At 59.3% G+C, this 26232-nt stretch overlaps 2 protein-coding genes across 2 annotated transcripts in view; one reads left to right on the top strand and one right to left on the bottom strand.

The window, feature by feature from the left end:
• Positions 1 to 7169: 7169 nt before the first annotated feature.
• Positions 7170 to 26121, bottom strand: GDF11 (growth differentiation factor 11). Its single transcript, XM_074935150.1, has 3 exons — positions 25608 to 26121; positions 10280 to 10653; positions 7170 to 8158 (listed from the first exon to the last, which is right to left on the bottom strand). The coding sequence occupies exons 1-3, from the start codon at positions 25999 to 26001 to the stop codon at positions 7778 to 7780; spliced, it is 1149 nt and encodes a 382-aa protein (XP_074791251.1). The 5' UTR covers positions 26002 to 26121; the 3' UTR covers positions 7170 to 7777.
• Positions 7315 to 26232, top strand: part of LOC141975016 (inositol polyphosphate 1-phosphatase-like) — a 36751-nt gene continuing 17833 nt past the window's right edge. The window contains exon 1 of the mRNA XM_074935144.1: positions 7315 to 7418. The gene's annotated coding sequence lies outside the window, so the exon portion shown is untranslated. The remainder of the gene's footprint in view (positions 7419 to 26232) is intronic.

The raw sequence follows: 26232 nt of genomic DNA, 5'->3' as shown, positions 1-26232 counted from the left end.
CAAGTCTTTCAATACAGAAATTTTTACAGTGAACATTCAGCGTTCTTGAGTCAGACGCTTTGCCTCGCTCCTGCAATTTGGGAAGAATCAAGTCTCCTGGTGCCACCACCTCTGAGCCTCCAGAGCATCCCCACAGCTCGTGCTGCTTGTCACCTCCTGGATGGATTGAGTTTTTGCTTCGGTGAGAGGGAGCAGTGCAGCTGGATGAGACTATCCAGTGGCGGGGGGGGGGGGGTGGATACATCAACCAAGTCAATAAACGTTCCATGGATTCTTGCAGGAAGCCTGTTGATGGGCACCTGCTGTGGTGGCCTCTGGACCTGGAAATCAGCTGATGAAACAAATCTAGCCCCTTACTGGGAATGAAAGTTACTGCAGGGTGCAGCGGCCAGTGCCTGAAAACCCAATGCCGATCCCTGCCAGAAGAGTCCCTCTTGATGGGAGCACATGTGCCTCTAGCCGCACCATCTGTCATGGTGGAGCCCCATCGGAATCGCAGGCTCAGGCCCAGGGCGAGTGAGTCGCAGGTGCAGGCCTGGAGCGGAAAGCTCTGAACTCTTTGATTTTTTTTTATTATTATTATTACTTTTTAAAATATTTTTATTTATTTATTTATTTTTGATGTTCAAGTGCTGTGTTTGGTCATGTGATTAAAACAACAACAACAACAATGAAAAAACAACCCAACCAATGAATGGCCTTTTGGTCATGTGATTAAAATAAAATAAAAAAACCCACCCCAACCAATGGCTTCTTTCCTGAGCCGCCATCCTCGTAAACTCTTCATCTTCAGATACCCAATGAAAAAAACAAACCCAAGCTAAGACATTACGCCCAGTAACACACACAAAGTAAATAATAATAAAATACTTGTAGGGCTGATCTGTACAAACACACATGAAACAACCCCTGCCTGCCCTCGGCCAGTCAGATTCCCCCGGACAATGCACAGAACAGCCATGGGCGACGTCCCCCATTGCCAGAGTTAGGTCTTTTCATCTCCGGTGTCATCTGGCTGGAAAAATTTCCCCAAATTTCTCCATGCCCCAGCCAACAGCCAGTGAGAGCTTCCATGTTTAAGAGGGAGAGAAGGGGCCTGCCTGGCAGATGTGTGTATCCAGGAAGGGGTTGTGTATTTGCAGTGAGATGGACTGCAGGGTCTACTACACCATTCTCATTTCTAACTTCCCTAATTCAAACACCACCATCTCACTGGTGGGTCTCCCATTGACTGGGAGAACTTAAACCAGCCTGGTGAAAGCACTAGGAAATATGCTGTAAGGAATGAAGGAGGCAGAATAGATGGGACCTAAGGGTTGTTTTTCATCTCTGATGTGTAGGATTCTTTAGGCTTCATCTCTCATGGGGACGATCTAGGCAGCTTGTCAGCTACTGTAGCCACAAATAAGCTCCTGGTCATATTCTCTCTCTCCCAGCCCACCTCCCGAGCCTGTAGTTAGCATGAAGGACTGATCACAGCTGTAGTTAGAAGCTTGCTTGAGAGCTCCCTTGGCTGCTGTGAGCAAGACACAACTGAGCTATGCTGGGATAGCCCATTGCTCAGAGCCTTTCAAAACAGCCTTGGTGAAGCATTAGAAATGTCCTGAGGGGAACAATCCTTCCCCCAGGGATCTAACTGGTCTTTTCCATCTCTGATCTCTGGGATAACATTTTTCCCCTCCGTGTCTGAGTGAGGCCACCAACAGGAAACAGTACTTAGTCAGAAATAGCCTCACCATTCACGCTACCTCCTTCTGCTCCCCTGTGGCAAGCGGGCACATGATGGCAAGGATGTGGCCCGGTTCCATAGCTCAGGTCACCTAAGAACGTCCCCATCTTAAAACTGGAGGGGATTCAAGTATGTAACGATCGTCCAATCCCAGGCTGATCTGCGCAGCTTTCGAGAGGGGTTCTGGGCAAAGGTATTGAACGGATCAGCTGGGCTTGGGAAGCAGTGCTCCCCAGGCATGTTGGCAAGGAGCAGTTTGCCTCCTAGAATGCTGAATGTTGTCCCTAGGCGAGCCAGCCCAGCTCCAGGAGAGTGAGGGGAGCCGCAGCAGTGAGATAACCCACCAAGTCCAGATCGCCGCTGGAAGCAGCCGGAGCCCTGCTATGTTCAGAGCCTGGGTGGTGGCGGCTAGAAAAGGAACCTTCCCCGTATGAGACAAGCAAACAGGAGCCCAGATTGTTGCGAGGGAATAAAACTGGGGACCTGCCAGGTTACTGTTAGAGCTGGTTCCTTGACCATGACCACTCCTGAAATGCCGCCTTCATGGCCCTTGGGTGTTCCTAGAACAGGGTCTTGTGGGAGAAGCACAGAGCCGGCGATTCCTGGCTCTGTCACTGACTCCCTGTGTGACAGTGGGCCAGCCACTTCCCCTTTCTACACCTCCATTTCCCCGCAGGCTGCGAGGCAGGATTGAGCCCCATTCACAGGGGGAAACTGAGGCACAGCTGGGGAAGCAGCTCCCCAAAAGGACAACAGGAGGAAGGAATTCCAGGTGCCTTGACTCCCAGTCACCTGGTCTAACTGCTAGACCCATGCAGTCCAGACCTTTCTATTCTGAATACCTTACTATGTGCTCACTGGTGGAGTAATATCTCTTGAGTCCTTCCAACTGAGGCAGCACTGGGAGGGTTAGGTACAAAGCTGCTCCAGTTCCTTTTTGCTCAAGCCCTGCTGTTCCGGAGTGGCACCAGCCAGAGGGGAACAGTGTAGCTCTGTGTTAGGAAGAGGAAGAGGTGTGTTCTTAGACCTCCAAACTGGGGCTGCCCTCCATGCCTGGACTGGGAAGCATCATGCTGAGGCTGTGAAGAGAATAGAAGGTCCCCAGCAGCAGATTTGACAGTGGAGCAGGGGCTGTTTCCTTGTCCCTGCTTCAGATGCCAGATGGGGAAATGATTCCTAGGCAGATTAAAGCAGCGGTGGGCTGCAGGGAGCATGAGAACTGGCCAGTCGGCTCCTGGTTCGGTTGGCTGCTGTCTCCGGGGCTCAGAACGTTCTTTGCAGGTGTAGATTCCACTGCTGCCTCTTTATGAGAACCAGCAATGCAGCCACCCAAGTGCCGCTGCGGGGCTCCCCGACCGCTCGCTGACCCTATGATCTTGTCGCCCCACTCAGTCCTTCCTGGCTCTCTGCTCCACGGTCGGAAGCTGGCGGTTGTGGCTGCAGTGATGTGCAAGACAGGCTGTGAATCCTTCTCACTCCTTCGTGTCTGGGCTGGGCCTGTGTGGTAGTCACAGTAAAGAAAGGGGGCAGGGATGCCAAGGCAGATGGTGCCACTTTGGATCACTGCCACATTGGAGGGAGAGGTTCTTCTTCTAACGAGCCTCAGATCCAGGGCTCTCTGTCGCTCGGGGCTTCAGCATGAAAACAGGATCTCTGGGTCCTCAGAGTTCATGGCATCCTGTTGCTTTAGTGACCCCTCCTTGAAACCAGACAATATGCTGGTCTCCTTTCCGACCCTGCCCTGCCCAGGCCTCCCTTGGCAGTGAAGGGAAAACACTTTCTTGTCCTGCCAAGAGCGCAGACTGCAGACCTGAGTTGGCTGGCGTGCACTAGAAAAGCCCAGCCGGCTCCGGCAGTGGGGGGCTAATGGGCAAGGAGGACGAGAGTCAGGCGGATGGAAGGCAGGAGGTACCTCAAAGTGGCAAAGGGTCAGTGTTCCCTTCCTTCCTCTAGCAGGAGCTCAGCCTGTTCCCTTTCATTGCCCATCTTTAGCCTAGGTTAGCAGCCTGGCTAGAACCGGAGCAGGGGCTGAGTAAGTTAGTTGGTCTATGAACAGTGCTTTGGAAACGTAAAGCGCTACAGTCTGTAAGTGCTAAGGAGCGAGGCAGCAGGCCAGGGGCTACGGCCCTGGCCTGGGAGCCGTGAGATCTGTGGTCTGTGCCTGGCTCTGCCATTGGCTCTTTGTGCGACGCTGGGACGGGGACGTCCTCTCTCTGCGCCTCAGTTCTCCCTCTGTCGAGCGGGGGCCATCCCCTTTGTAAAGCGCTTTGAGATCCACGGACAGAAAGCTTGAGACAAGTGCTAAATATTGTGGGCCCCTCCTGCTTCCCCAGCGTCAGGAGCGCAGCCGGAGCAGAACGGATCTCTCTAGCAGTGGCAGATAGCAGGATCAGAGGGATCTATTCCCAGAGCCTCTTTGATCCCGACCCACCCCTAAGTGCTTTGTAGGGTGTATACATAGAACCAGGGAGGCCCCAGCCACAGGGGAAAGGTGGGTATACCTGGCAGCCTTTCTGCCCTAGTAACTGCACACGGTATCTCGGGAGAGGAAAGCAAGGAGGCATTGGCTCCAGCTGACCCCTGAGGGGAGCTTAGAGAGGCCCCCGTTGGAATTTGGCCAGGACGCCAGATTTAACAGCCCGACTCTTAAGATAAGTGCTAGGGGCGGGGACTCTCCAGCCTTTTCCTTCCAGTGGGCCCCACTCGCACAGGGAGCGTCTCACCGACAGCTCCCTCCCCAGTCGCAGGCCCGGCCTCGCCCTGCGTCCACTACAGCTGATGCTTCCATGGCAAAGGAACGGGGCGAAAGGGCTGAGGTATTTTTAGCTTCACACAGTTTCGTAGCCGGCAGCAGGCTGAGGAGCCAGGTCTCTGCTGACCCAGCGTGGGAAGGGTTATGCTACAGGGGTTTTAATGACCACGAGGCATCAGGGACTTGGTTTGACGTCATCATCCAACTCCCCCGCGGTCCGCCGGCTTGGCGCCGGGGACACTGCCCCATGACAGCTCGGAGATGGCGACCCACAGATTCTGTTTGCATCTTCCTGATGGCACGGGCGGGGGTGGGGGGCAGCCCCAAGCAGCAGGAGCCAATGAACTCTTGAGAAACAAGGATCCTGTTTTTGTGCAAATGTTCTTAGTAATAATCCAAACAGCGAGGGCAGAGTGGGAAGCAAATGTGCTGCATCAGCAAAATTCTCCACAGCCAGGGTTTCTGGCCAAGTTTTCCTCCTTTAGAGATAAACTTGACCCATATGCGTCCATCCTGCCGCATACCAGTAACAAACCCCAGGCCTCTGCTCAGGTCAGCGGGAGGAAGCTTCCTGTTTTCCTGAACAGTGATCCACTTTTCGACCAAGAAGGTAATGCCCATGGAAGCGCCAGGCTGGCTGAACCCACAGACCGGGGAGCAGAGATGGTCCGTCTCCATGATCTCTCTGGTGAGGCTGCCAACACATAGGCTGGTGAATCCCGATTGCAATGATGGTTTTTCCACTAGGACTCCCTCACTTCACACAGGGGCCTCCAGTCAGGGGGGAACCATGTCTGGTCCGTGGGCTGAATGCAAAGCAGCAGCCAAGAGGCAAATCATTGGTAGCCTGATTGCCTGAGCCAGCTAGCACAGAGAATCTCTCCATAACCGCCCCTGTGCCAGGAGCCAGGTGGGGATCCACAGAGCGATGGGACAACCGGGCTCATTTCCTCCTAGCACACCCTCGGTCCAGAGCACTGAGCCGCCTACGCTGAGCACTGCTGCCTGCCTGGCTCCTGTGGCTTCTTGGGACTGAGACCACGACAAAGACTGGGGCCTGGGCTGAACCCGGCAAATGGCAGGAATTGCAGTCCAGCTGCAGCAGCCCGGTGACCTCTCTTGCCAGAGCGCTGGGACAGCAGGGATAAGAGCTTATGCGCCACAACCCCTTGGGCTTCATCATGGAAGCACATGGAGCCATGTTCATCCCTGTGACTCTCTTCACAGAGCTCAGTGATGGAAAAGCCCTGAGAGATCCTGCCTAGTCCATCCAACCAGCTCAATTGGATCCCACCTGGTCCACAGCCCATACGGCTAGGGCCGGATTGTTCCCTCCAGTCCGTTCCTAATGCTTTGTCTACACAGCCTAGGGAACGGTGTTTCCACAACTGCCCCTTGAGAGACTCTTCCACAGTCAGAGAGACTGCTCCTGGTCTGGCCTCCACCCGGCTGGGAATGCAAATGGAGCCTCCAGGAGCCAGGATTCCCATCCCTCACGCACCTGCTTGGGACAGATCGTCTGGCTTTCCTCTGCCTATGTTAGTGGGGTCTCAGTCTGTAGCTAATCCAGGCAGTCTGGGAAGCCCCATTACAGGTGGGCTGAGGGGTCTAGGCCGGAATCTCAGACCTAGCATGGGGCAGGGGGTTATTTGGTGATTCCGAAGACAGCAAGAAAAGGGTTTATGTAAGTGCATTAAAAACCACAGCCATTCACACGGCTCTGTCTAGGTGAGGTGGGAGGCCACACGTTTTTCTAGTGCAGTAGCCAGGCAAATTGTGAGTTCTCACAAGGAGAATAATTAATAAATAAATAAGTTACCGTGGGAAGCCGTCTCCTCCCAGGCTGGGCCTCTGTGCGGCCAGCATTCTAGCGCAAGCACCCTGCGGGAGTGGGGCTGCAGGGGACTTGCTGGACTGTGTCACCTGCTCCTGCAGTCCTCTCGCAGGCAAAAACTCCCAGGGACACTGCCCCCCCCCCGTGCCCTCCATATTAGGATCAAAGCTGGGCCCAGACAGGAGCTGGAGCCTGTCGTGCCTACCAGCTCATCTCTAGCAGTACAATGGGATCAGGGAGTTGGGGTGTGCAGGGGATGGTGGGATGGGTGTGCTGGGGTGCCAGGATGGAAAGATTTGGCTGAGGTGGGGTGGTGGGGAGTTCAAGGTGTGCTGGGATGCCAGGATGGGCACATTCAGGGTGCACAAGGGGTGCTGGGATGCGGGGGTTGGGGTGCATTATGGATGATGGGATGGGGGGCTTGGGGTATGCAGGAGTAATGGGGGGTTGGGATGCACAGTGGGTGTCGGGGGTTGGGGTGTTGAGGGGTGATGGGATTGGGGTGAGTTTGCTCTGGAGCAGATTGACAAGGAACAATGAGATCAGAGAGCCTGACCATAATCTGGGCTCACGGCACCTGCTCTGGGCCAGGGCGGTGGGGTCAGATCAGGGAGTTTAACCTGTGCTGGGCCAGCAGGATCAGACTTTCCAACATCAGCAATGCAGCCCCCAGCCCGGCCCCTCCTAGCTCTCCGCAGCACACGCTGGCTGGGTCCGGGGAGCCAAGCGATCCTTTCTTTGGAGACCTGCCAGGGGAATTCTCTCTCTCAAAGGGCAGGCAGCTGAAATTCCCCCTCCCGTTTCCCCCCCCCCCCCCGAAACAAAACTGCTGGAAAGAAAAGGCCAGTGATCCAGGGTATCTTTCCTTTTTACCAGGCCGCTTTGTTCTTCAGTTTGTCTCTCGCGCCGTACAAAATATCCTGTGTGTTTCTGTGAGCTCCAGCTCCAGGCAAGTGTTTTGATTTTCTGTTTTTAACTTAAACACATAGAAAGCTTCCACGGCTTGTAAACGGTTGAAGAGTCGCTGTCTTGCCGTCTCGGCGTTAACCATTTCGCTCCCAGGCCGCCCAGGGATCGGCTAGTCCTCCAAGAACCAAACCCCGGTAAGAGACACCTCTCTGACTGAGCCACAGCTGGTTGCTGATGCCGATGACAGGGTGGGGTTGAGGGGGCGGGGGATAATGCCTTTGCAGACTTGCCTTGGGAGAAAAGCGGTACCCAGCTGGCCCTCCCCAGGTAGGGACGTTTGCTTATTGCACAGTGCATGGCGAAGCGCGGGAGAGTTTGGGTTCTGTTCGTTTTTCTTGGGGGTGTTCGGTCTCTCCCCCCCTCCCCCGACATTCACAAAAGAATTTTAATGTTTGTTCTTTTTATATCTATAAAAAAAAGGGGGGAAGCAACGATGACTCTTGCTGGTTGGCCGGGAGCACGGGAGCGGGGCTGGGGGAGTACCAGCTGGGTTTTAAGAGCAGCCGCATCTGTCGACCACCATGCCCGGGATCTTGCCGTAGATAATCTGCTGTTTGTCATTGAAGTAAAGCATGTTGATGGGGGACATCTTGGTAGGGGTGCAGCAGGGCCCGGCCGAGCCCCGGGGGTTGGCCTGTTGCACCAGGTGGGTGTGCGGGTACTTCTGCATGAACATGTACTCGCACTGGCCCGAGCAGTAGTTGGCTTTGTACCGCTTGGGGGCAATAATCCAGTCCCAGCCGAAGGCCTCGAAGTCGACAGTCAGCGGGTACCGGCAGCACCGGGACTCGGCGGAGTGCTCGTCGCAGTCCAGCCCCAGGTTGCGCCGCGAGCGCTTGTTGTTCTCCAGGACGCGGAGCTCCATGAAGGGGTGCTGGGGGGAGAGCAGACAGCTGAGCCTCGTCCCCAGGGCAGCTAGGGCCAGCCTTTGGGGAGGGGGGCATGCTGCAGGGAGCCATCTGACCAGCTCCCCTAACCAACCAGCCATAAGCTCCCATCCCTCTGCCTACCCATCCTTCCCCAGCTACCTGTCCACCCAGCCATCCCTGTCCACCCCAGCCCGAGCCTCCTTCCACCTGGCCACCCTTCTGTATCCATCATCCTTCCCTAGCTACCTGTCCACCCAGCCATCCCTGTCCACCCCAGCCCGAGCCTCCTTCCACCTGGCCACCCTTCTGTATCCATCATCCTTCCCTAGCTACCTGTCCACCCAGCCATCCCTGTCCACCCCAGCCCGAGCCTCCTTCCACCTGGCCACCCTTCTGTATCCATCATCCTTCCCTAGCTACCTGTCCACCCAGCCATCCCTGTCCACCCCAGCCCGAGCCTCCGTCCACCTGGCCACCCTTCTGTATCCATCATCGTTCCCTAGCTACCTGTCCACCCAGCCATCCCTGTCCACCCCAGCCCGAGCCTCCTTCCACCTGGCCACCCTTCTGTATCCATCATCCTTCCCTAGCTACCTGTCCACCCCAGCCCGAGCCTCCGTCCACCTAGCCACCCTTCTGTATCCATCATCCTTCCCTAGCTACCTGTCCACCCAGCCATCCCTGTCCACCCCAGCCCTAGCCTCCATCCACCTAGCCACTCTTCTGTATCCATCATCCTTCCCTAGCTACCTGTCCACCCAGCCATCCCTGTCCACCCCAGCCTTAGCCTCCATCCACCTAGCCACTCTTCTGTATCCATCATCCTTCCCTAGCTACCTGTCCACCCAGCCATCCATCTCTAGCCAATCCCTTGATTTCGTCTACTAATCCAGCCTCATCTGCCCTCTGCCGGCCCCGATGAAGTGTGGGGAGAGGTCCACCCTGTAGTTGGGTGCCAGGCAATGCAGGCCATGGTCTGGGCTGAGCTCTGTGTCACTAGGCTGAGTGGGTCCCTCCCTCCTCCCCAGTGTTCAGCCTGGCCCTGCACTGGGCTCCAGCATGATTTGAACCCGGGGAGCCATAAATCCTGTCAGGAGGACAGCTAGAAGACTAGGAATCAGCTACTGCTGGCCCAGGGACTCAGAGACAGGACGGGCTCGGGCAGGAGCCAGCCATCTCCTCACTGGGTGCACAGACAGATCGTCTGAGAGGTGACACGATGCAGCTCCCGCGGGAAGGCAGCCGTGGGCCTGGGCAGAAGGAGACAACCCTTCTCCCTTCTGCCCAGGAACAGGCAGAGGCTGAGGCTGGCAGGTGAAACTGACGGGAAGAAGCGTCCCCATCAGCAGCCACCCATGGGCCTGCAGCACAGTGGCCTCCATTCCAGGCCTGCTGCTGGGGAGCTTGATGGCGAGGAAAGAGGCTCTGGGGTGGCTGGGAATCAGAAGGGGCTAGGCCACACCCTCCGCATCAGCCTGGCTTCCCGGGGCTCCGGCAGAAATCCCCCTTCATGGGGAGAGCATGATGAACCCAGAGGGTAACGGGTCTGTGCCTTCCTTGAGCCATTGGGCTTCAGCCATTCTGGGGTACACAGTACTAAACCGGACCCAGAGCCCCTGCTATCCCAGCCCTGGGCCCCCCAGCTCTGCCAGTGCCCCTCACTCCCGACCCGCAGCCCCCTGCTATCCCATCCCTGGGCTCCCCCCACCCAGCTCTACCAGTGCCCCTCACTCCCAACCTGCAGTCCCCATTGCCATCCTGGTGCCAGTATTCTGGGTCTCTCCTAAGCAGAGTTCACCCATTATATGAAAATGGAGCAGAATTTTGTGCTGTGTTACGATCTGTGCTGAGGAGAGCCCAAGGGTGGGGTGCACTGTGGTCAGCACTGACTTTGAAAGGAGAGCGCCCCCTTCAGACCCCCCCGCCCCGCTCCCTCCGGCGCGGCGCCCCCTTCAGAGCCCCCCGCCCCGCTCCCTGCGGAGCGGCGCCCCCTTCTGAGCCCCCCGCCTTGCACTGGGACATTGGGCTCAGCACTGACTCAGTGGAGAGCTCCCAGTCACCCCTGCCAAGGCCAGCAGAGCCCTGTAAGGGGCCGGGCTGGTCCCCACCCCTGCGTGTTCACCTACCAGCCCTTCTGCTCCGGGGCCGAGGGAGGTGACGGCCAGGTCATTGCCGTTGGGGTCGAAGGCGTTGATCTCGATGCCCCAGTTGTTCTGCGGCTGCTTGAACCAGTTCTGCAGCACGTGCTTGAAGTCGATACTCTGCCAGTGGCCGAGGCGGGAGTGGAGGTCGATCTTGAGGGAGCGGATGCGGATGTGGCGGCTGCCCTGCTCGGTGACGGGCTTGAGGCGCAGGATCTGCAAGTAGGCGGTGGAGGTGTGCTGCACGGGCCGCAGGTGCACCCACAGCTGGGCCTTCACCACCTTGGTGAACATGATCTTGGGGCTGAAGCTGAAGTAGCAGCAGTGGGGGTTCCCCTCTATCTGCACCACCGGGTCCGCTGCGGGGGGGAGCACACATGAGTGGAGCTGCCTCCCGGCTCTGGACACCCACTACCCGGCCCCCAGGAGCCACAGCCAGGGCCTCACCAGCGAAGGGCTGACTGGGAACTCCTCCTAGAGCGCTGGGAGGTGAAGGCCGGGTAATAGGTCATTAGGTCATTTTCCCTGTATCTGCACTAAGGGCTTGCATCTGGCCTCTGAGCCCAATGCCGTGAGGTGTTAGTGACCCCCCTGCGGATATTACATGGGCAGGGATCAACGTGGTGCTGCAGGTCGGGACTGAGGGGCAGTGGCTGAGCCGGGGGGCTCCAATGCTGGAATAGTGTGCGGCGGGGGGAGTTGCCAAGGCACTGAAGAGCTGTGGGTAGCGGGGGATGGATCCCCAGACTGACATAGCAGGGCGGAGCTCTGGGTCAGGATTGAGGCACACGTGCCGAGCCGGGAGGGTGGAACCTTGCCAGGACCAGCCCATGGTGCATTGCTTCCAAGCTGCCTGTCACTGATCCGCTTTCCACCTAAGTCAGAAAAGCAGCCCCTGAGCAAACCCTGCTCGGGGGGAGCAGGAATCCTGAGCCCCCCTCAACCCTCACAATGCACAGCCAGGGAACTGACGGCCTCTCTGTCAGGAGCAACCGGAGCCAGCATTTCCTGCGTGTCTGATCTCGGGGAGTTCAGCTGCACCCCAAAGGGAGCAAGTCCCCCACAGAACTGGACAAACCCCCAAACCAAGGACTCACTGGGTCATCCCTGGATTCCAGTTTCTAACACTAAGCACTGAGTCCTCAGGGGTGTGGAACCCAGGAGCCCGGCACTATGGGGCTGAGGCCTCAAACGTGGGCAAAGTTTAGGGTGAATCCAGGCCTGGGTGAAGCTGGGCACTGATCAATAGCATGGGGGGCAGAATGTGGCTTGTTCAAAGCAGACGGGAAGCAGCAATCCAGGGTGAATTTGGGGGGCGATTTGGGGATCCCAGGACTCTGTGTTTCTATCCCCAGCTTTGTGTTGAGGCTCATATTTTGCAGTCCCTCCCCTTTGTTACCAGAACACCTCCACCAAAATCTAATAATCCCCTGCCCTGATCTAGCTTCCTCCACCTGAGAAGGCCTGGATCATCCCACCTGGCCCTGCAATGCTGCCACCTCTGGGGTGGAACATGCCAGCTGTGTAACAGCTCCAGCAAAGCTACACAAGGAGTTAGGATGGTGAGGGAAGAGCCTGCATCCAGCGGCAACTCCAGGAAAAATTAGAGGGGCAGCAGGATGAAAGTGCCAGGGCCAAGATTAACACCCTGAGCCCTGTGAAAACGGTTAGGGACTCTGTAAAGACCATGGCCTCTCCCTGGAGCCTCACTTGCCAGATATCACCACCAGCGGCACAGTGCCCCCTAGTGCTGTGCTGGGGCATCAGGGTCAGCCCTGCCTGCCAGGGGAGAGCGCCCCCTGCTGACCCCCCCTTGCTGCCTGCAGAACAGTGCCCCCTAGCGCCACACTGGGGCATCGGGGTCAGCTCTGATTGCCAGGGGAGAGCACCCCCTGCTGAGCTCTCCTCCCCCTCTGCAGCATCTGCAGGAATGGTGGTGTGGTGGTGTGTTTCAAACCTATATTGATTTTCAGGTTTCTACTGCCTGGGTGACCCCGAAAGGGCCAGGGGGCAGGCCATGGGAGCTGGGAGCGGGAGAGGGGTATATTTGGTCCAGTCAAGTCGTCTTTGTGTAAGGACAATGGGGGTGCCAGCAGGGGAGCATGCTGCCTCCTTTGTATGGGTGCCGTTTGCCCACTTACAATGGGACTAGCAGGGTGCTGAGTCCTAAGAAACTCATACCACTGGTGACGTGAACCAGCAAGGCTCCTGGACAGGATGTCTGGCTCTGGGTGAACTCCCTGAACTCAGCCCTGCCCCAAAGCTGGGAGCCAGGGTGGCTGCACTCACCACGTCTCCCATAACTTGTTTGTGTCCAAGGGCAAGTGTGCACCTTCCCTGGAGATTGGCAGGGAAGGGGGGATGGGGAATGCTGCCAGGAACAGGCTGGCATCTGCCAAGGGAAACATTTATCCAAGCCGAACTGGCACAGCAGACAGAGTGGGGAGCAGCAAACACACGTCTGGGCCTCCGAATCCCAGGAACTCGGCAATTCTGCAGCACTTAGCTGCAAGCAGAGCAGAACAATGAGCCCGGGGGAAAAGCAGGCCCCTCCCCGTGCCATGGAGGCTTTGCGTCCCCAGGACTGTGTGGGAGCTTCTGCCCTGCCAGCTTGAGCAGTGTCGAGGCTGGGTCTGCGCTGGGATGGGAGCCCCCCAAACTAGGGACATGCTGCCCTCTGCGGCAGGAGGAATTGAGGGCCCGATGCGGTGCTGCATGAGGTGTAAAACCCAGGTCCTGCCCCTGATTGCGCACCGCTCAGGGGGACGGCCAGGTTCTCCCAAGGAGACCAGCTCTGTGCCTCCCTGCAAGAGCCCTGTGCAAAGAATCCCATCTGCTCGCTGGCTCTGTTTGTTCTCTCCTTGGCAGCCCTCAGCTGGGGCACTCAGGACATTCTTGGGGGTTAGGAGGGCACCAAAAAACTCCCGAGCCCCAGGCCTGGCTCTGCTCCAGGGTCACATGCAGGCCCAGGACTGCCAAGCCATTTCTAACAGAACCTCGTCTTTCCCCTTGGAGCTGGGAAATATAATGATGACTGTGCTCATCCAGAGCCCAGAGAAAAGGGCGATGGGTGGGGGGACCGGGAGCCCGGACTCCTGGGTTCTACTCCTAGTTCTACTCCTAGTTCTGATGCTGACTTGTCATGTGACCTTAGGGCAGTCATGCCTCGCCTCTGTGCCCCTTCTGTGACATGGGGCTGTGAGGTGACTTCTGCTGAGCAGCGCCCTGCTTTGTTGGCTCAGAGGGGGGAAGAGAGCTGCAGAGGGCAGCATGGCCCTAGCTGAATCGCCAACACCAGCCTGCTGTGGGCACTGTCAGAGGGGGGCCGGGAACCCCCTGCCGTGGATGCTGTGAGGGTGGGGCCGGGATTCCCCTGCCGTGGGCACTGTCAGAGGGGGGCCGGGAGCCCTGTGCCATGGGCGCTGTCAGAGCTGGGCCGGGAGCCCCCTGCCGTGGGCACTGTCAGAGGGGTCCGGGATTCCCCTGCTGTGGACGCTGTCAGAGGGGGGTTGGGAGCCCCCTGCCGTGGGGGCTGTCAGAGGGGGGCCAGGTGCCGTGGGCGCTGTCAGAGGGGGGTTGGGAGCCCCCTGCCATGGACGCTGTCAGAGTGGGGCCAGGTGCCGTGGACGCTGTCAGAGGGGGGTTGGGAGCCCCCTGCCATGGATGCTGTCAGAGTGGGGCCAGGTGCCGTGGGCGCTGTCAGAGGGGGGTTCGGAGCCCCCTGCCATGGACGCTGGGGCCAGGTGCCGTGGGCACTGTCAGAGGGGGGTTGGGAGCCCCCTGCCGTGGACGCTGTCAGAGCGAGGCCAGGTGCCGTGGGCGCTGTCAGAGGGGGGTTGGGAGCCCCCTGCCATGGGCGCTGTCAGAGGGGGGCCAGGTGCCGTGGGTGCTGTCAGAGGGGGGTTGGGAGCTCCCTGCCATGGGGGCTGTCAGAGCGAGGCCAGGTGCTGTGGGCGCTGTCAGAGGGGGGTTGGGAGCCCCCTGCCGTGGACGCTGTCAGAGCGAGGCCAGGTGCCGTGGGCGCTGTCAGAGGGGGGTTGGGAGCCCCCTGCCGTGGGGGCTGTCAGAGCGGGGCCAGGTGCTGTGGGCGCTGTCAGAGGGGGGTTGGGAGCCCCCTGCCGTGGACGCTGTCAGAGCAAGGCCAGGTGCCGTGGGCGCTGTCAGAGGGGGGTTGGGAGCTGGCTGCTGGGCAGGAATAGGGGGAGCTGGATGGGGGATGGGAATGGGGGGAGCTAGGTAGGATGGGGTGATGCCCCCCAACTTTTTCTCCTGGCACACATGCAACACCCTGTGCACACCCATCCCCCGAAAGCGCTGCTGGCTCTGACCCTCCCTTTTGGGGAAACATCTGGGTTGAATTTAGCGGGAATTTCTCCCCCGTCCTCGCCCGGTGCCCCCCCCACGCACGCACCGGTCAGGTTTAATAGCACCCAGCTGCAGCGCTGGGCCATTTGCTGTGAACCGAGGCCTCCGCTAACAGATAGGGGTCATGACACCAACCGGGGGCCAGGAATGTCACCCGCACCGCCCCCCGCGCCCACAAGGGGCTCCCATAAACCAAAGTGACAGGGGCCGGGGGGCCTTGCGGTGCTTTGCTAACAAACCCCTCCCAGCAATTTGCTGAGCACAAGCCCCCTATTAAACCCACTCTCCTGGGAGCAGCCCATAAAAGTACTTTCCTCTCTCTGCCCCCTTCCCCTTCCCCTCCCTGTCAGCTCTTAAAGCCACAGCACGGCTCTCTGCCTTCCAGTCCCCTGGCCTTGCTGGGGGCAGAGCCATGGCCAGTTACGCTCTGCAGCGCCTCCCTCTGGCTGATCTGAGGAAGAGTGTGGAGAGGCCACGATGGGGCTGGCACCATGCAGGGGCTGGAGGGTGGGAGGGAGACAAAGGGGATCCTCAGGGCACTGCAGCAGATGGGGGGGGGGGTCTTCCTCTTGCCCCCCCCAACCCAAGAAGGGCCCTGCTGGGTGTTGGGCTCAGGCAGGGGTGCCAGGTGTGTGGCCCTATGCCAGGTCCAGGTGCAGGTCTCCGAGCCTGAGGGGCAGTACAGTAGGAGGGGAAAGGCAGGACGGACGGGCACTGTGCTCATCCCTGGCCCGGGCAGGGGCTGAGCCCAGCCTCTGCAGCCCACTGAGCCCTAGGACTCTGCAGCGCCCCCCGGGGCCTGGCGAGCGGTGGCTGCAGTGATCATTGTGGGACACCGGTACCCAGAGCTGTGCCAGGCCCCACCAACCCACAGCTCTCAGGGGCCCTCAGGCAGTGGGCAGCCCCCAAGCCCTGCACCAGGGACCGACACAGAGCAAAGGTGGGGGTGCGGGTGGGCAGAGAGGTGACAATCTGGGAGAGGAGGGAGCCAGGCCAAGCATGGCAGATGTAGGCAAGTTTAGCTCTGCCAGTGCCCCTCCCGACCCGCAGCCCCCTGTGCTCCCAGCCCTGGGCTCCCCCCTTCCCCAGCTCTGCCAGTGCCCCTCACTCCCAACCCGCAGCCCCCTGCGCTCCCAGTCCTGGGCTCCCCCCTTCCCTAGCTCTGCCGGTGCCCCTCACTCCCAACCCGCAGCCCCCTGCGCTCCCAGCCCTGGGCTCCCCCCTTCCCCAGCTCTGCCGGTGCCCCTCACTCCCGACCCGCAGCCCCCTGCGCTCCCAGTCCTGGGCTCCCCCCTTCCCCAGCTCTGCCGGTGCCTCTCACTCCCGACCCGCAGCCCTTGGTGAGACCATGAAGCTCGTGTCACTTGTGGCCTGAGGCAGACGAGTCCTGGCCTTCAGAGGCAGGTTTGTGCCTGAGCTGCCTCCCCACTAACCCTTTTCAGGACTCCTGCATCATCAGCCCCTGGGGTGTGGGGCAGGGATCTCCCTCCAGGGCGACTCCCACCCCTGCTCCCCACCATGCTGCCCACCATGTGCAGCGGCTGCCGAGGAAGGCACCGCGCCCCCTAAGGCTGCTCTTGGCACGCTGGCCGCCCTCGGTGCCAAGATGCTATTCCTGTCACCCTGGCAACCGGGGGCAGAAAGCTTCCCGGGACACCGGCTGCAGCTGAGGACGGGTGGAGTGTGCGCGGGTGAGGGGCTATTTGTTCCCAGCTCTGACTCCTCCAGGCCAGGGCTGGCATGGGGCTCTGTGCTTCGCTCAAGGCTCACCTGTGGCTCTAGGCTGAACTGGGCCTGGGCACTGCAGCTTCATGGCCCAACGGCACCAGGTGGCTCAGGAGCCTTTGGCTGACGCTGCCTGCCCCCCAGCCTGCCTATTTGGGGGTTCCCAGCCCTGCAGCTCTGATCCGAGCCCACTAGCCCTGGCTCCCAGATGAGGAGCCAAGGCTCCCCCTTCAAGGCCCGGCGCTGCCCTGCTTGGCTCCAGCCCAGCAGCCTGTAAGGCTGAATCCTCTGGGTGCCAACCCCCCCAGCAGAGGGATCGCGTGGGCCTGCTCGCAGGGCACTGAGCCCTTGGCCACTGGCCCGGGTCGCTAGGGCCGGCAGCTGGTACTGAAGCTTCAGGCAGCCTATGTGAACTGGAGTGGGAGGGGCCCAGTCCTGGCCTGGAGGTGCCAAACCCCAGCAGGCCAGAACTCCCTCACCCCAAGAGGCGCGTCCCTGCGGGGGGGCTTGGCAGGGCTGGGGAGCTGCTGATACAGTTGACGCCCTTCATCTTTCTGGTCTAGCAGCAGCCACAGGCACTGTGTAAGCACCAGTCCCAGAGACTCACACTCCATCCATCCATCCTGCTCTTCCAGGAGATTCTGCCTCCCTCTCTTCCATTGCTAGGATCCCCCAGCTCTGCCGATGCCCCTCACTCCTGACCCACGGCCCCTGCGGTCCCAGCCCTGGGCTCCCCCAGCTCTGCCGGTGCCCCTCACTCCCGACCTGCAGCCCCTGCTGTCCCAGCCCTGGGCTCCCCCCAGCTCTGCTGGTGCCCCTCACTCCTGACCTGCAGCCTCTGCTGTCCCAGCCCTGGGCTCCCCCAGCTCTGCCAGTGCCCCTCACTCCCGACCTGCGGCCCCTGCTGTCCCAGCCCTGGGCTCCCCCCAGCTCTGCCGGTGCCCCTCACTCCCAACCTGCAGCCTCTGCTGTCCCAGCCCTGGGCTCCCCCAGCTCTGCCAGTGCCCCTCACTCCCGACCTGCGGCCCCTGCTGTCCCAGCCCTGGGCTCCCCCAGCTCTGCCGGTGCCCCTCACTCCCGACCTGCAGCCCCCTGCGCTCCCAGCCCTGGGCTCCCCCCTTCCCCAGCTCTGCCGGTGCCCCTCACTCCCAACCTGCAGCCTGCCTTCAGCTTTTTTAATTTGCTCTGGGCTCCATGGCACCCTAATGGTGGGATTTGAGAGTGAGATTTGTTGGGTTTCACACTGTGCCCCCCCTTAATCTCCCTTCATTAACTTCCCCTCCCCCCACCCCAAAGGTCAGCAGGGTCACGGGTAGCCAATAAATGGTTTTAGGACCCAATTAACCTTCCCTAGTTTCTTGTGCAGTTAAAAAAAAAGGGGGGGGGGCTGTGCTGAGGGGCGGGGTGGGGAGGGTGAGGAGAACCTGAGAGGTTTATGGGCCTTACAGCTTATAAAACCTTCCTTTCCTTCTGTTCAGGAACCATAAAAACCCACCCGCAATTGCCGAGCGAAATTCATAATAATAACGCTGGAAGACAGCGCATGGGGGGGTTGGTGCTTGAATTGGGGGGGGGTCACCTGCCCTAGGATCCCACAAGCCAGTCCTTCTCCTCCTGTGACAGCCCGCCCTAATGGGGCTTGCGGCCCCACTGAAACGGGTGAGGGGTTTGAGGGTGGACGGCGGTTAGGTTCTCTCCCCCCTTAGCAGTCAGGTGGGGTGGGACGGGTGCTCTGGTATTTATTTGGGGGGGGGGCAAGTGAAGGGACTGGGGGGACGGGTGGGGAGCAGCAAACGTTCACACGGGTGAGGCGCAAAGCCCCCGGCATGTTCTCAATTTTATGGGTAATAAAATTTCAAAGCCGCTCCAGTCTATGAATGCTCAAGAAGGAAATTTGTCCATGAGCTGCTGGAGGGAACCATTCCTCACCCCCCCTTCCGCTCGGCCTTTGCACACCCCTCCAGCCTGGCCAGACGCCCCGGCCCACCCTCACTGCCAGCCGACACTCCGGCACCAAAGCCAACCCTGAGGCTGGGTAACTGGCACTTCACCATGCGCTGCACTGGCCTATGGGCTCATCCCAGGGCTGCAGGGGGCACCTGTGTATTGCATCCTGGGCATGCTGGGCGCAGGATGGAACAAGTCAAGGACCCCAGACTCTGGATCAGCCCCGGGAGAAGGCACCAGAATCCAGTAGGACCCCTCTGGGAGAGCATAAAGACAGGCAGTGTTTCCTAGTGAGTTAGAGCGGGGGGGTGGGAGCCAGGACTCCTGGGTTCTATCCCCAGCTCTGGGAGGGGAGTGGAGTCTAGTGGGTTAGAGCAGGGGGCCTGGGAGCCAGGACTCCTGGGCTCTCTCCCTGGCTCTGGGAGGGCAGTGGTGTCTAGAGGTTAGAGCCCCACCAGTGACCACCTCCCTGCAGTTTGCAGAATCCAGGGAGCACTGGGAATAGGAGACTCACTATTAGTTAATTAGCCCAGCTGGGGCCAAGGTCAGTATAACGCCTCGACTGTAAGCTTCTTTGGGCAGCGGCTGTCTAGGCCATGCCCAGTGCAGTGGGACCTGGGCCACGGATGGGTTACAGGATACTGCAGGGATGCAAATAATGGCAAGAACTGTCGCCTTTTCCATTGCTGGGAAAACTGAGGCATGGATTGGGATGTGATTTGCCCAAGTTCCCACAGTGAGTCAGCAGCAAAGCAGAGCCCGGGTATCCTGGCTCCCACCTCCACCTCTCTCTAACCACTAGGGAATGAGGTGTGAGCAGCCACTTGAGGACCCGGAGGCATGACTGAAAAGTCCCTGCTGTGCTTTCTCCTCTTGCTGCCCCCAAGGGGCGCTGCTCCAGCCCCAGGATCCGGCCCAGTCCGGACAGGCAGGCTGCACGTTTCCACCATTCCCCTGCACACATCTTGCTGGAGAGGTGGGAGACTCATGGTTGGTTTCTGGCATGGTTGGTTTCTTTGCTTCTGGTTTGCCTGGGTTGACCTCACCCCCACCCCAGGGCTGGACCCGAGCTGGAGAGGTTCCTACCGAGAATGCTGCCCCCACCCAGAGCTCCAGTTCTCTCTGCAGTGTGACCAAGGCTTGTCAGGGAGGGACGGGACTGATTGTCTCTGCTCTGTGGCACTTGCTCCCTCAGCTGACTCCAAGCACCTCAACAACCCGCTCCCAAGGAGCCGGACTTGCAAAGGGGTTCGGGACCCCACCCAGCCCAGCAGAATGGAGACCGCTCCACACGTGGCCCCCAGGAAAGGTCAGGCCCAGGGGCTGAGAGTTCCAGGCACAGTGAGTCCCAGGACTGCTGGTAAGTGTCCCAGCTGATCACATCCAGCGAGGTACAAAAGGCCGCCCAGGTACCCAAGGGCATCACCATGCAGAGCCAGGGGCACGAGGACTGGCTGCCAGGGCCTGTCCCAGGCCAGGAGAAAGCAGGATGCAGGGACGGTATGTCTGGGAGCAACGCTGTGGCTGGGGGTGCTCGAAGGGAGCAAAACCCTGATTAGAATGGGAATAAGGTGCGGTGTGTGTGTCTTAGAGGGAGAGGAGGGGGCTGTCTGGGGATGAATGGAGAGAGGAAGTTGTGGTAGCTGCATGTATATCTGGGGGGATGGATGGATGGATGGATGGATGGAGGGGCTGTCTGGAGATAGCTAGCTGTGACAATTAGACAATTAATTGAGAGATGGCCCTCGTATTATATAACTAAGCCAGGACACGGCAGCGATCCGGAAAGCCCTAGCTGCAGCATCCGTTCAGTTTGGCGGGTTTGGCTCCCAGTGAGTCGGTGTCTGTTGCACCTGCTGTCACGCGGAGTGGGATAAAGCGGAATGTGTTTGCCATCGGTTTAGTGTCAGGGAATTCAGGGCAGTTCTCTATGAGCTTCACCTGTTTGCCGTGACAATACACACTGCAGAGATAGTCCCAGGAGTGACACAATAACTATTCTGCCTGCAATGTAGCCCCCTTTGGGGTGGGACTCACTCCCAGTAACCCAGCACAACAGATCAGTGCAAGGGGTCATTGGGGGTCTGCAGGGTGCACACAAGAGCTGATGTTGGAAGTGTCCACCATCTTGTTATTGGGACAATCGACCTAGAACTAACAAAGATGAAGCAGCGCAAGACAGAGGGTCTCTATGATACTAGGAAGTTAGTAGATCTAGCAGCGAAGGCATTTTTCAATCTGCCACTTAGCTGCTGATTTGAAGAGTTAGAGACATTGATGGAGGGAGAACAATGGTCGTTTATAAGCAGCCAGGGTTAAAGTGGAGGGGAGAGCTCGGAAACAAGAACGGCTCCATCCAGACACATGGAGTCTTGCTGGAGAGAGGGAAGAATGAAAGGAGATAATTCAACAAGAGCAGGACAGCAGTACAAGAGCTCTTCTGCAACAAGACCCTGCAGACAAAGAGAAGGAAGTGAAAAGCCAGGAGAGATACGAGAGAATGGATGGAAAATCAAGTGAGAGAAGCTGGGGAGGTGCATGAGAGAAGGGATTCTAAAACCTTTTTTCTAGTACCTAAACAGCTGGCATCACAAGTCTCGAACCTTTGTGGCATTGTGAAGGCCCGAGATGGTACAATTTTAACCCCAGAGGAAGCACAGAGATTCCGTTGGGTGGAACCTTTCCAGGCTGTGCTCGACCAGCCAGAACCGCTGTCACACACCGAGAGATGTGAAGAACTAGCAGGCTTACCTATGTCACTAGAAGCAATCACCTTTGAGGAAGTAACTAAGGCCATAAACCAATTGAAGAGCGGGAAAGCACCAGGCGATGCTGAGATCGATGCTGGACGGTAAAGAGTTGCAGAGGAGGTGGCAGGGAATGCCACATGCAGGGAGTACAGGACAGTTTGGGATAAGGAGCTCTGTCTCATGGATGGGAGAAGACGTGTCATCGGGGGACCAGCTTATTTGTGGCAGCTGGAGTGGGGGGGCCTCCTGTCTGTACCTGGAGAAGGTCATTTTGAATAGGATGAAAACTGCTCCTGGTGGAGAGCAGGCTGGATTTTGATCCGGAAAGTTGTGTTCAGAGCAGATTTTCACCTTGAGGAGATGCTGAGAGTGGCTTAGAGTCTCAGCAGAAGATGGGTTTAACTTCCATGATAAACCCCGATAAACCCTCTGGAAGATCCTGAGGGCTTGTCTACACATACAGCACTGTGGCAGCGCAGCGGTACACTTGGTGAAGACGCGGTCTGGGCTGCTAGGATAACTTCTCCTGTCAGCAGAGGTACCCCACCTCCCCGAGAGATAGTAGCTGTGCTGGGGGAAGCCCTCCTGCTGGCATAGTGCTGTCTGCCCCAGGACTGCGTCGCTCAGGGGTGTGGATTTTCAGGGGTGAGTGACTTACTTATACAGACGTAAGGCTGTAGTGTAGACCAAGCGGGAGACGCTGTGAAATCCCAGCAAAGATTGCTAATCTGCATCAGGACAGAGCGGAGACACAGAATGGTTAAAGATTGTTACCGCTGTGAGGCGAGGTGGCTTCTCTTCTGCACGGTCACAGACTGTGACGAGAAGAGTGATGGCTGCTGGCCACTGGTATCATTTGGGCCGGAGATAAGCTGCGAGTCGGATTTTGCAGATGACATAGTCATCCTGGATACCAGCTTGGATGGAAGGAAAAGATTCTTTCTGAGCAAAAAAGCAGAAGCTGCCCCAGTGGGACTTCGTATCAGCATGTGGAAAACCAAGACCGTGTAGCCAGAGAATGCTGTCCATGCTGGCTGATGTGTGATTGATGGAGAAGAGTATGGAGGAGTTGATGACTTTGTCTATCTTGGAAGTACAATATCTGCTAACAGCAGCTCACTACAGCGAAGGCAAGAATCAGCAAAGCCTGTGGATCATTCTCCCATTTGTCAAACATCTGGAAGAGGAAGAAGATCCATCTACACACTAAAATGAGATCATACAATGCTCCTGCTCTCCCAGCACTACTGTACGCCTCCAAAAGGTGGCTGAGGGTCCAAGTACACAATAGGACGCTGGGTGCACTCCACCAGTGTTGTCTAAGAAGAATCTTGGGAATGAACTGGAGAGATTGTGTAGCCAACATAGAAGACCCACGTCTCAGTACTTAGAGATGGTGACGGTGCTTTGGCCATGTCATCCGGCTACGCTGTGGCACAATCACAAGGTCCATCTTAGATTGGATCCCACCTGGAGGGAAAAGAAGGTGCGGAGGACACAGAATGGCCTATTGCAGTAAGATTGGAAAGGAGACTGCCCTCATGGAGACAGCTCACAATGGAGTCAGACATCAGTCACAGAGCCAGCCGGGGGAAACGGGTTGCCTCATGCACCTAGACACAGGAGGTGAAGTCTCAGTGGGTCTGAGTGAAGGAAACCCCAGAATATGCTCAGCTGGAGGGAGAATGTAATTTCCTGAGGTGGGATTTCGCCTTGGCACCCTCAATCTCAGAGGCAGCATGCCAGAGGAAGTTTAGAGACCACAGGTGGCCAGGAGCTTGGTGGTAAGTCTCATCTGGAAGAGAGTGGCCCGTATCCAAGCACCCCTTCCCACTATGCTGCATTATCCAGACCCCCACATAGACTGCACTGTGGGTGGCTCCCACCCCCCGGTACTCACTGGGCTCTGGAGCAGCTGCAGCGTGGAGACGAGGGGGAATGGCCGACCAAGAGATTTGCAGCCACCGCATACCAGAGCTAACAAGGAGGATCACTGTGGGCAAAGCCTGAACGCCATCCCCTGGTTCCCCGAGCACTGGGGATGGCACTTAGTGCTCTGTGAAATTCCCTGGAGAGCGGAGACCCGGGAGGTCAGCAACTCATCGGCAACTCGGGGAGTTTGGACACAGAGAGGACGGACACATGGACCTTTTGAGGGCTGAACTCCCACGGTCACTAATCCTGCAGCCCCACAGATCTTACCACCCCTGCTTCCCCCAACCCCTCAGCATGCCTAGATCCTCCAGCCCCCTTTGCTTCCCATGGCAGGTTGTTTTCTGAGAGACGTGATCCAGCATTTGTGCCATCGCAGGGCAACCCCCTCCACCAGCTCCATGTCTGAGAAGGCCCCTCCTTGCACACCCTACCCTCCTCGCCCCACTCCCTGCCCCCTGCTTGCACTCCCCTGTTCTCTCCTCTCTGCTCACTGCCCTGTCCCAGGCTTGGTGGTGACAGCACTCACAACCCATCCGTCAGCCCCCTCAGGGAAGGAGGTTCCATTTATTGCCCTGCCCTGGAGGCAGCCCAGCCCCTGGGATCAGGCCGTGGGTCTCTGCTGCTGGGGAGGGGCTGGGTGACACTGGAGCCCCTGGGCATCTCCAGGGCAAGGCCAGCCCAGCCAGCAGCAGCCTCGCCCCTGCCCTAGCGGGCCCCAGCTGCAGGCTGGGGAGCTCAATCCTGTGGCCTGTTCACACCCCGGCCTCTGCAGAGGCTGCAGCCAAGGGCCCAGGTGGTGCCAAGAGCAGTGGGAGCTCAGAAAGCGGCTGCTCTCCGGGTGATTCATCTGCGCTGGGCCCCGGCCAGCTCTGCAAAACCCACCAGCCCAGCTGAGCGTGGAGGCCAAGGAGCCAGAGCACCAGGGCAGGGCTCGCTCAGGCACACGGGCATCACCCAGCCGCTCTCCAACATCCACCTGCTCATTGGACAGAGGCCTTTGGCCTCCATGGCTCTCAGCCTGGCTCCTTTCACCCCAGCTGGACTCAGAACTATTCCACTGCAATAAACGCGCCGGTTTAGTCAAGAGCTGATGGTATTCCCCACATTCACCCCGCCTGGCTGGTGCCCCTCACTCCTGACCCGCAGCCCCCTGCTAGCCCAGCCCTGGGCTCCCCCCACTCAGTTCTGCTGCTTCCCCTCACTCCTGACCTGCAGACGGGGAAACTGAGGTGTCAGGCAGCAATGTGACTTGCACAAGCTCACCCCATAAGTCAGTGACAGAAACAGCATTAGACCCTACGAGTCCTGGCTTGCAGCCCCCTATGCTAACCCTAGACGACCCTGCTCTGAGCCGGGATTGGCACCCAGCCTGCATGTCCTGCCAGCAGTGAGCTGAGCCTTGCTTCTGCCTGGGCAGCACCTCACTGGCTGGGCCAGTGAGCCCAGGACCCTGCTAGCCCTGTTGGAGTCAGTGCCGCAGGCTACGCACAGCTGGTGTGTATCAGAGCCTCCCAAGCGAGGTTCGGGATCTGTCCAGGTCGCTTGCTTTGGGGCTGCCTGCTCCGCTGGGCCCCCCATCCAATCAGCCAGAAGTCCCCCATCGAGGAGGCTCAGTGGCAGCACCACCTGCCCCGTCTCCCCCCATGAGCCCCAGGTGGGCATCTCCTGCGTGCCAGCCAACGCTGGGCCTGGGACACCTTGGAGCGGCCTTGCCTGGGGGCCAAGTGCCTCTGATGTGGCGACCTGAGTGCCACCTTCAGAGCCTGGCTCCAGCTGCCCACTCTGGGCTCCTGCCCCCAACCCCCATCAGAAGGAGGGAGAGAGCTGGTGCCTGCAATCCTGGGGAGCAGAGACCCCAACTTCTCCTGCCAGGCGCCCTGCCCTCTGCAGGATGCTTTCAAACTAACTTTCTCCCTTGGCCAACTGGAGCAACCCCCGCCCCCAATCTGCTTCTCAGGAGCCAAAGCTGGGCTATGCCCAGGGCCCCCGCCGAGCTGCCCGCACCCCCGCCAGGGAAAACCCCCTCTGCGGAGCCCAGGCTGGGCAGAGGGGAGCCCCTGGCGAATTGCGGGGGGCAGCGCTCCCGGGGCCTGGCTCACTTTGGGCCAATGGCGGAACCGGACCAAACTTTCGCAGCTGGCCCCAGCGGCAGCCGCGTTTGCGGAGCTCGGCCGCAGACAATGACCCGCAGCCCCGCGGGACGCCCCGAGCGGCCTCTGCTCGCGGGGTGCGGGACCCTGAACTTTGCAGGCGCCAGGATCAGCACCAGGTTCCTCCGGCCTGGGGTGGGAGCCAATAGCCCCTCAGGGGAGCTGCACCCTCCCCCCGATCTGCTAGTCAAGGGGAGCAGGCAGGAGCCTGGAGCCCAGCCCGCCTGCGACGCCGCCCCCCGCGCAGGGACCCCCGGGCGCTTCCCCCTGGAACTCGCGCTGCCCGCAGCGTGGAAAGGGCGCAAAGTAGCCGGGCCCCTGGGGCGGCGAGGACCCGGCTGCGGGGAAGGGGGCTCCGGCCCAGCGGGGGCGGGGGGGTCCCCCATGAAGTTCGCCTCTCGCTCCCCCCCGCCCCGGCTGGTTAACAAAGAAGCCACCTACTCTGCTGGGCCATGCTGATGACAGTCTCGGTGGTGGCGTGGTACTCGTCCTCCTCCAGGTACTCGTCCTGCGGGAAGGCGTCCCCCTGGAAGTCGTGCAAGTCCAGGAGCTGCTGAAGCGGCGGCGCCTTGGGCAGCAGCTGGTTCACCACCTCCCGGCTGATGTTGGGCGCCTCCTTGAGCCGCAGCTTGCTCAGGATCTGCGACTTGATGCTCTCCAGCCGCATCTCCTTGCTGTGCTTCCGCCACAGGCAGACGGGACAGCCCGGCTCCTCCGCCTCGGGCCCCGGGGGGCGCTGCCCGCCGCCGGCCCCTTTCTCCACCACCTCCCCCGGGGCCAGCGCCACGGCCAGCGCCAGGGCGCACAGGAAGAGCGGGGACCTGCGCACCGACATGGCTGGACGGACGGCTCCCCTCCTGCCTCCCCCCGCCTCCGGACCTGGGACTCGGGCCGCGGCTGGCTGCCCTGGGGAGGGGGGGTTGATGGGGCAGAGGTTCTCCGGGGCCGGCTGGGTGGGAGCCGGTAACTAGTGATGCTGGCCGGGGGGGGGGGGGGAGCCAGAAAGACTCGGGGTTTTATATCCCAACTGAACTGTGTCGTAAAAAGCCTTGATTGGCTGGGGACG

This window comes from Natator depressus, chromosome 20 (genome assembly GCF_965152275.1).
Source record: "Natator depressus isolate rNatDep1 chromosome 20, rNatDep2.hap1, whole genome shotgun sequence".
Classification (NCBI taxonomy): Eukaryota; Metazoa; Chordata; order Testudines; family Cheloniidae; genus Natator; species Natator depressus.
This window is presented reverse-complemented; position numbering and strand designations above follow the sequence as displayed.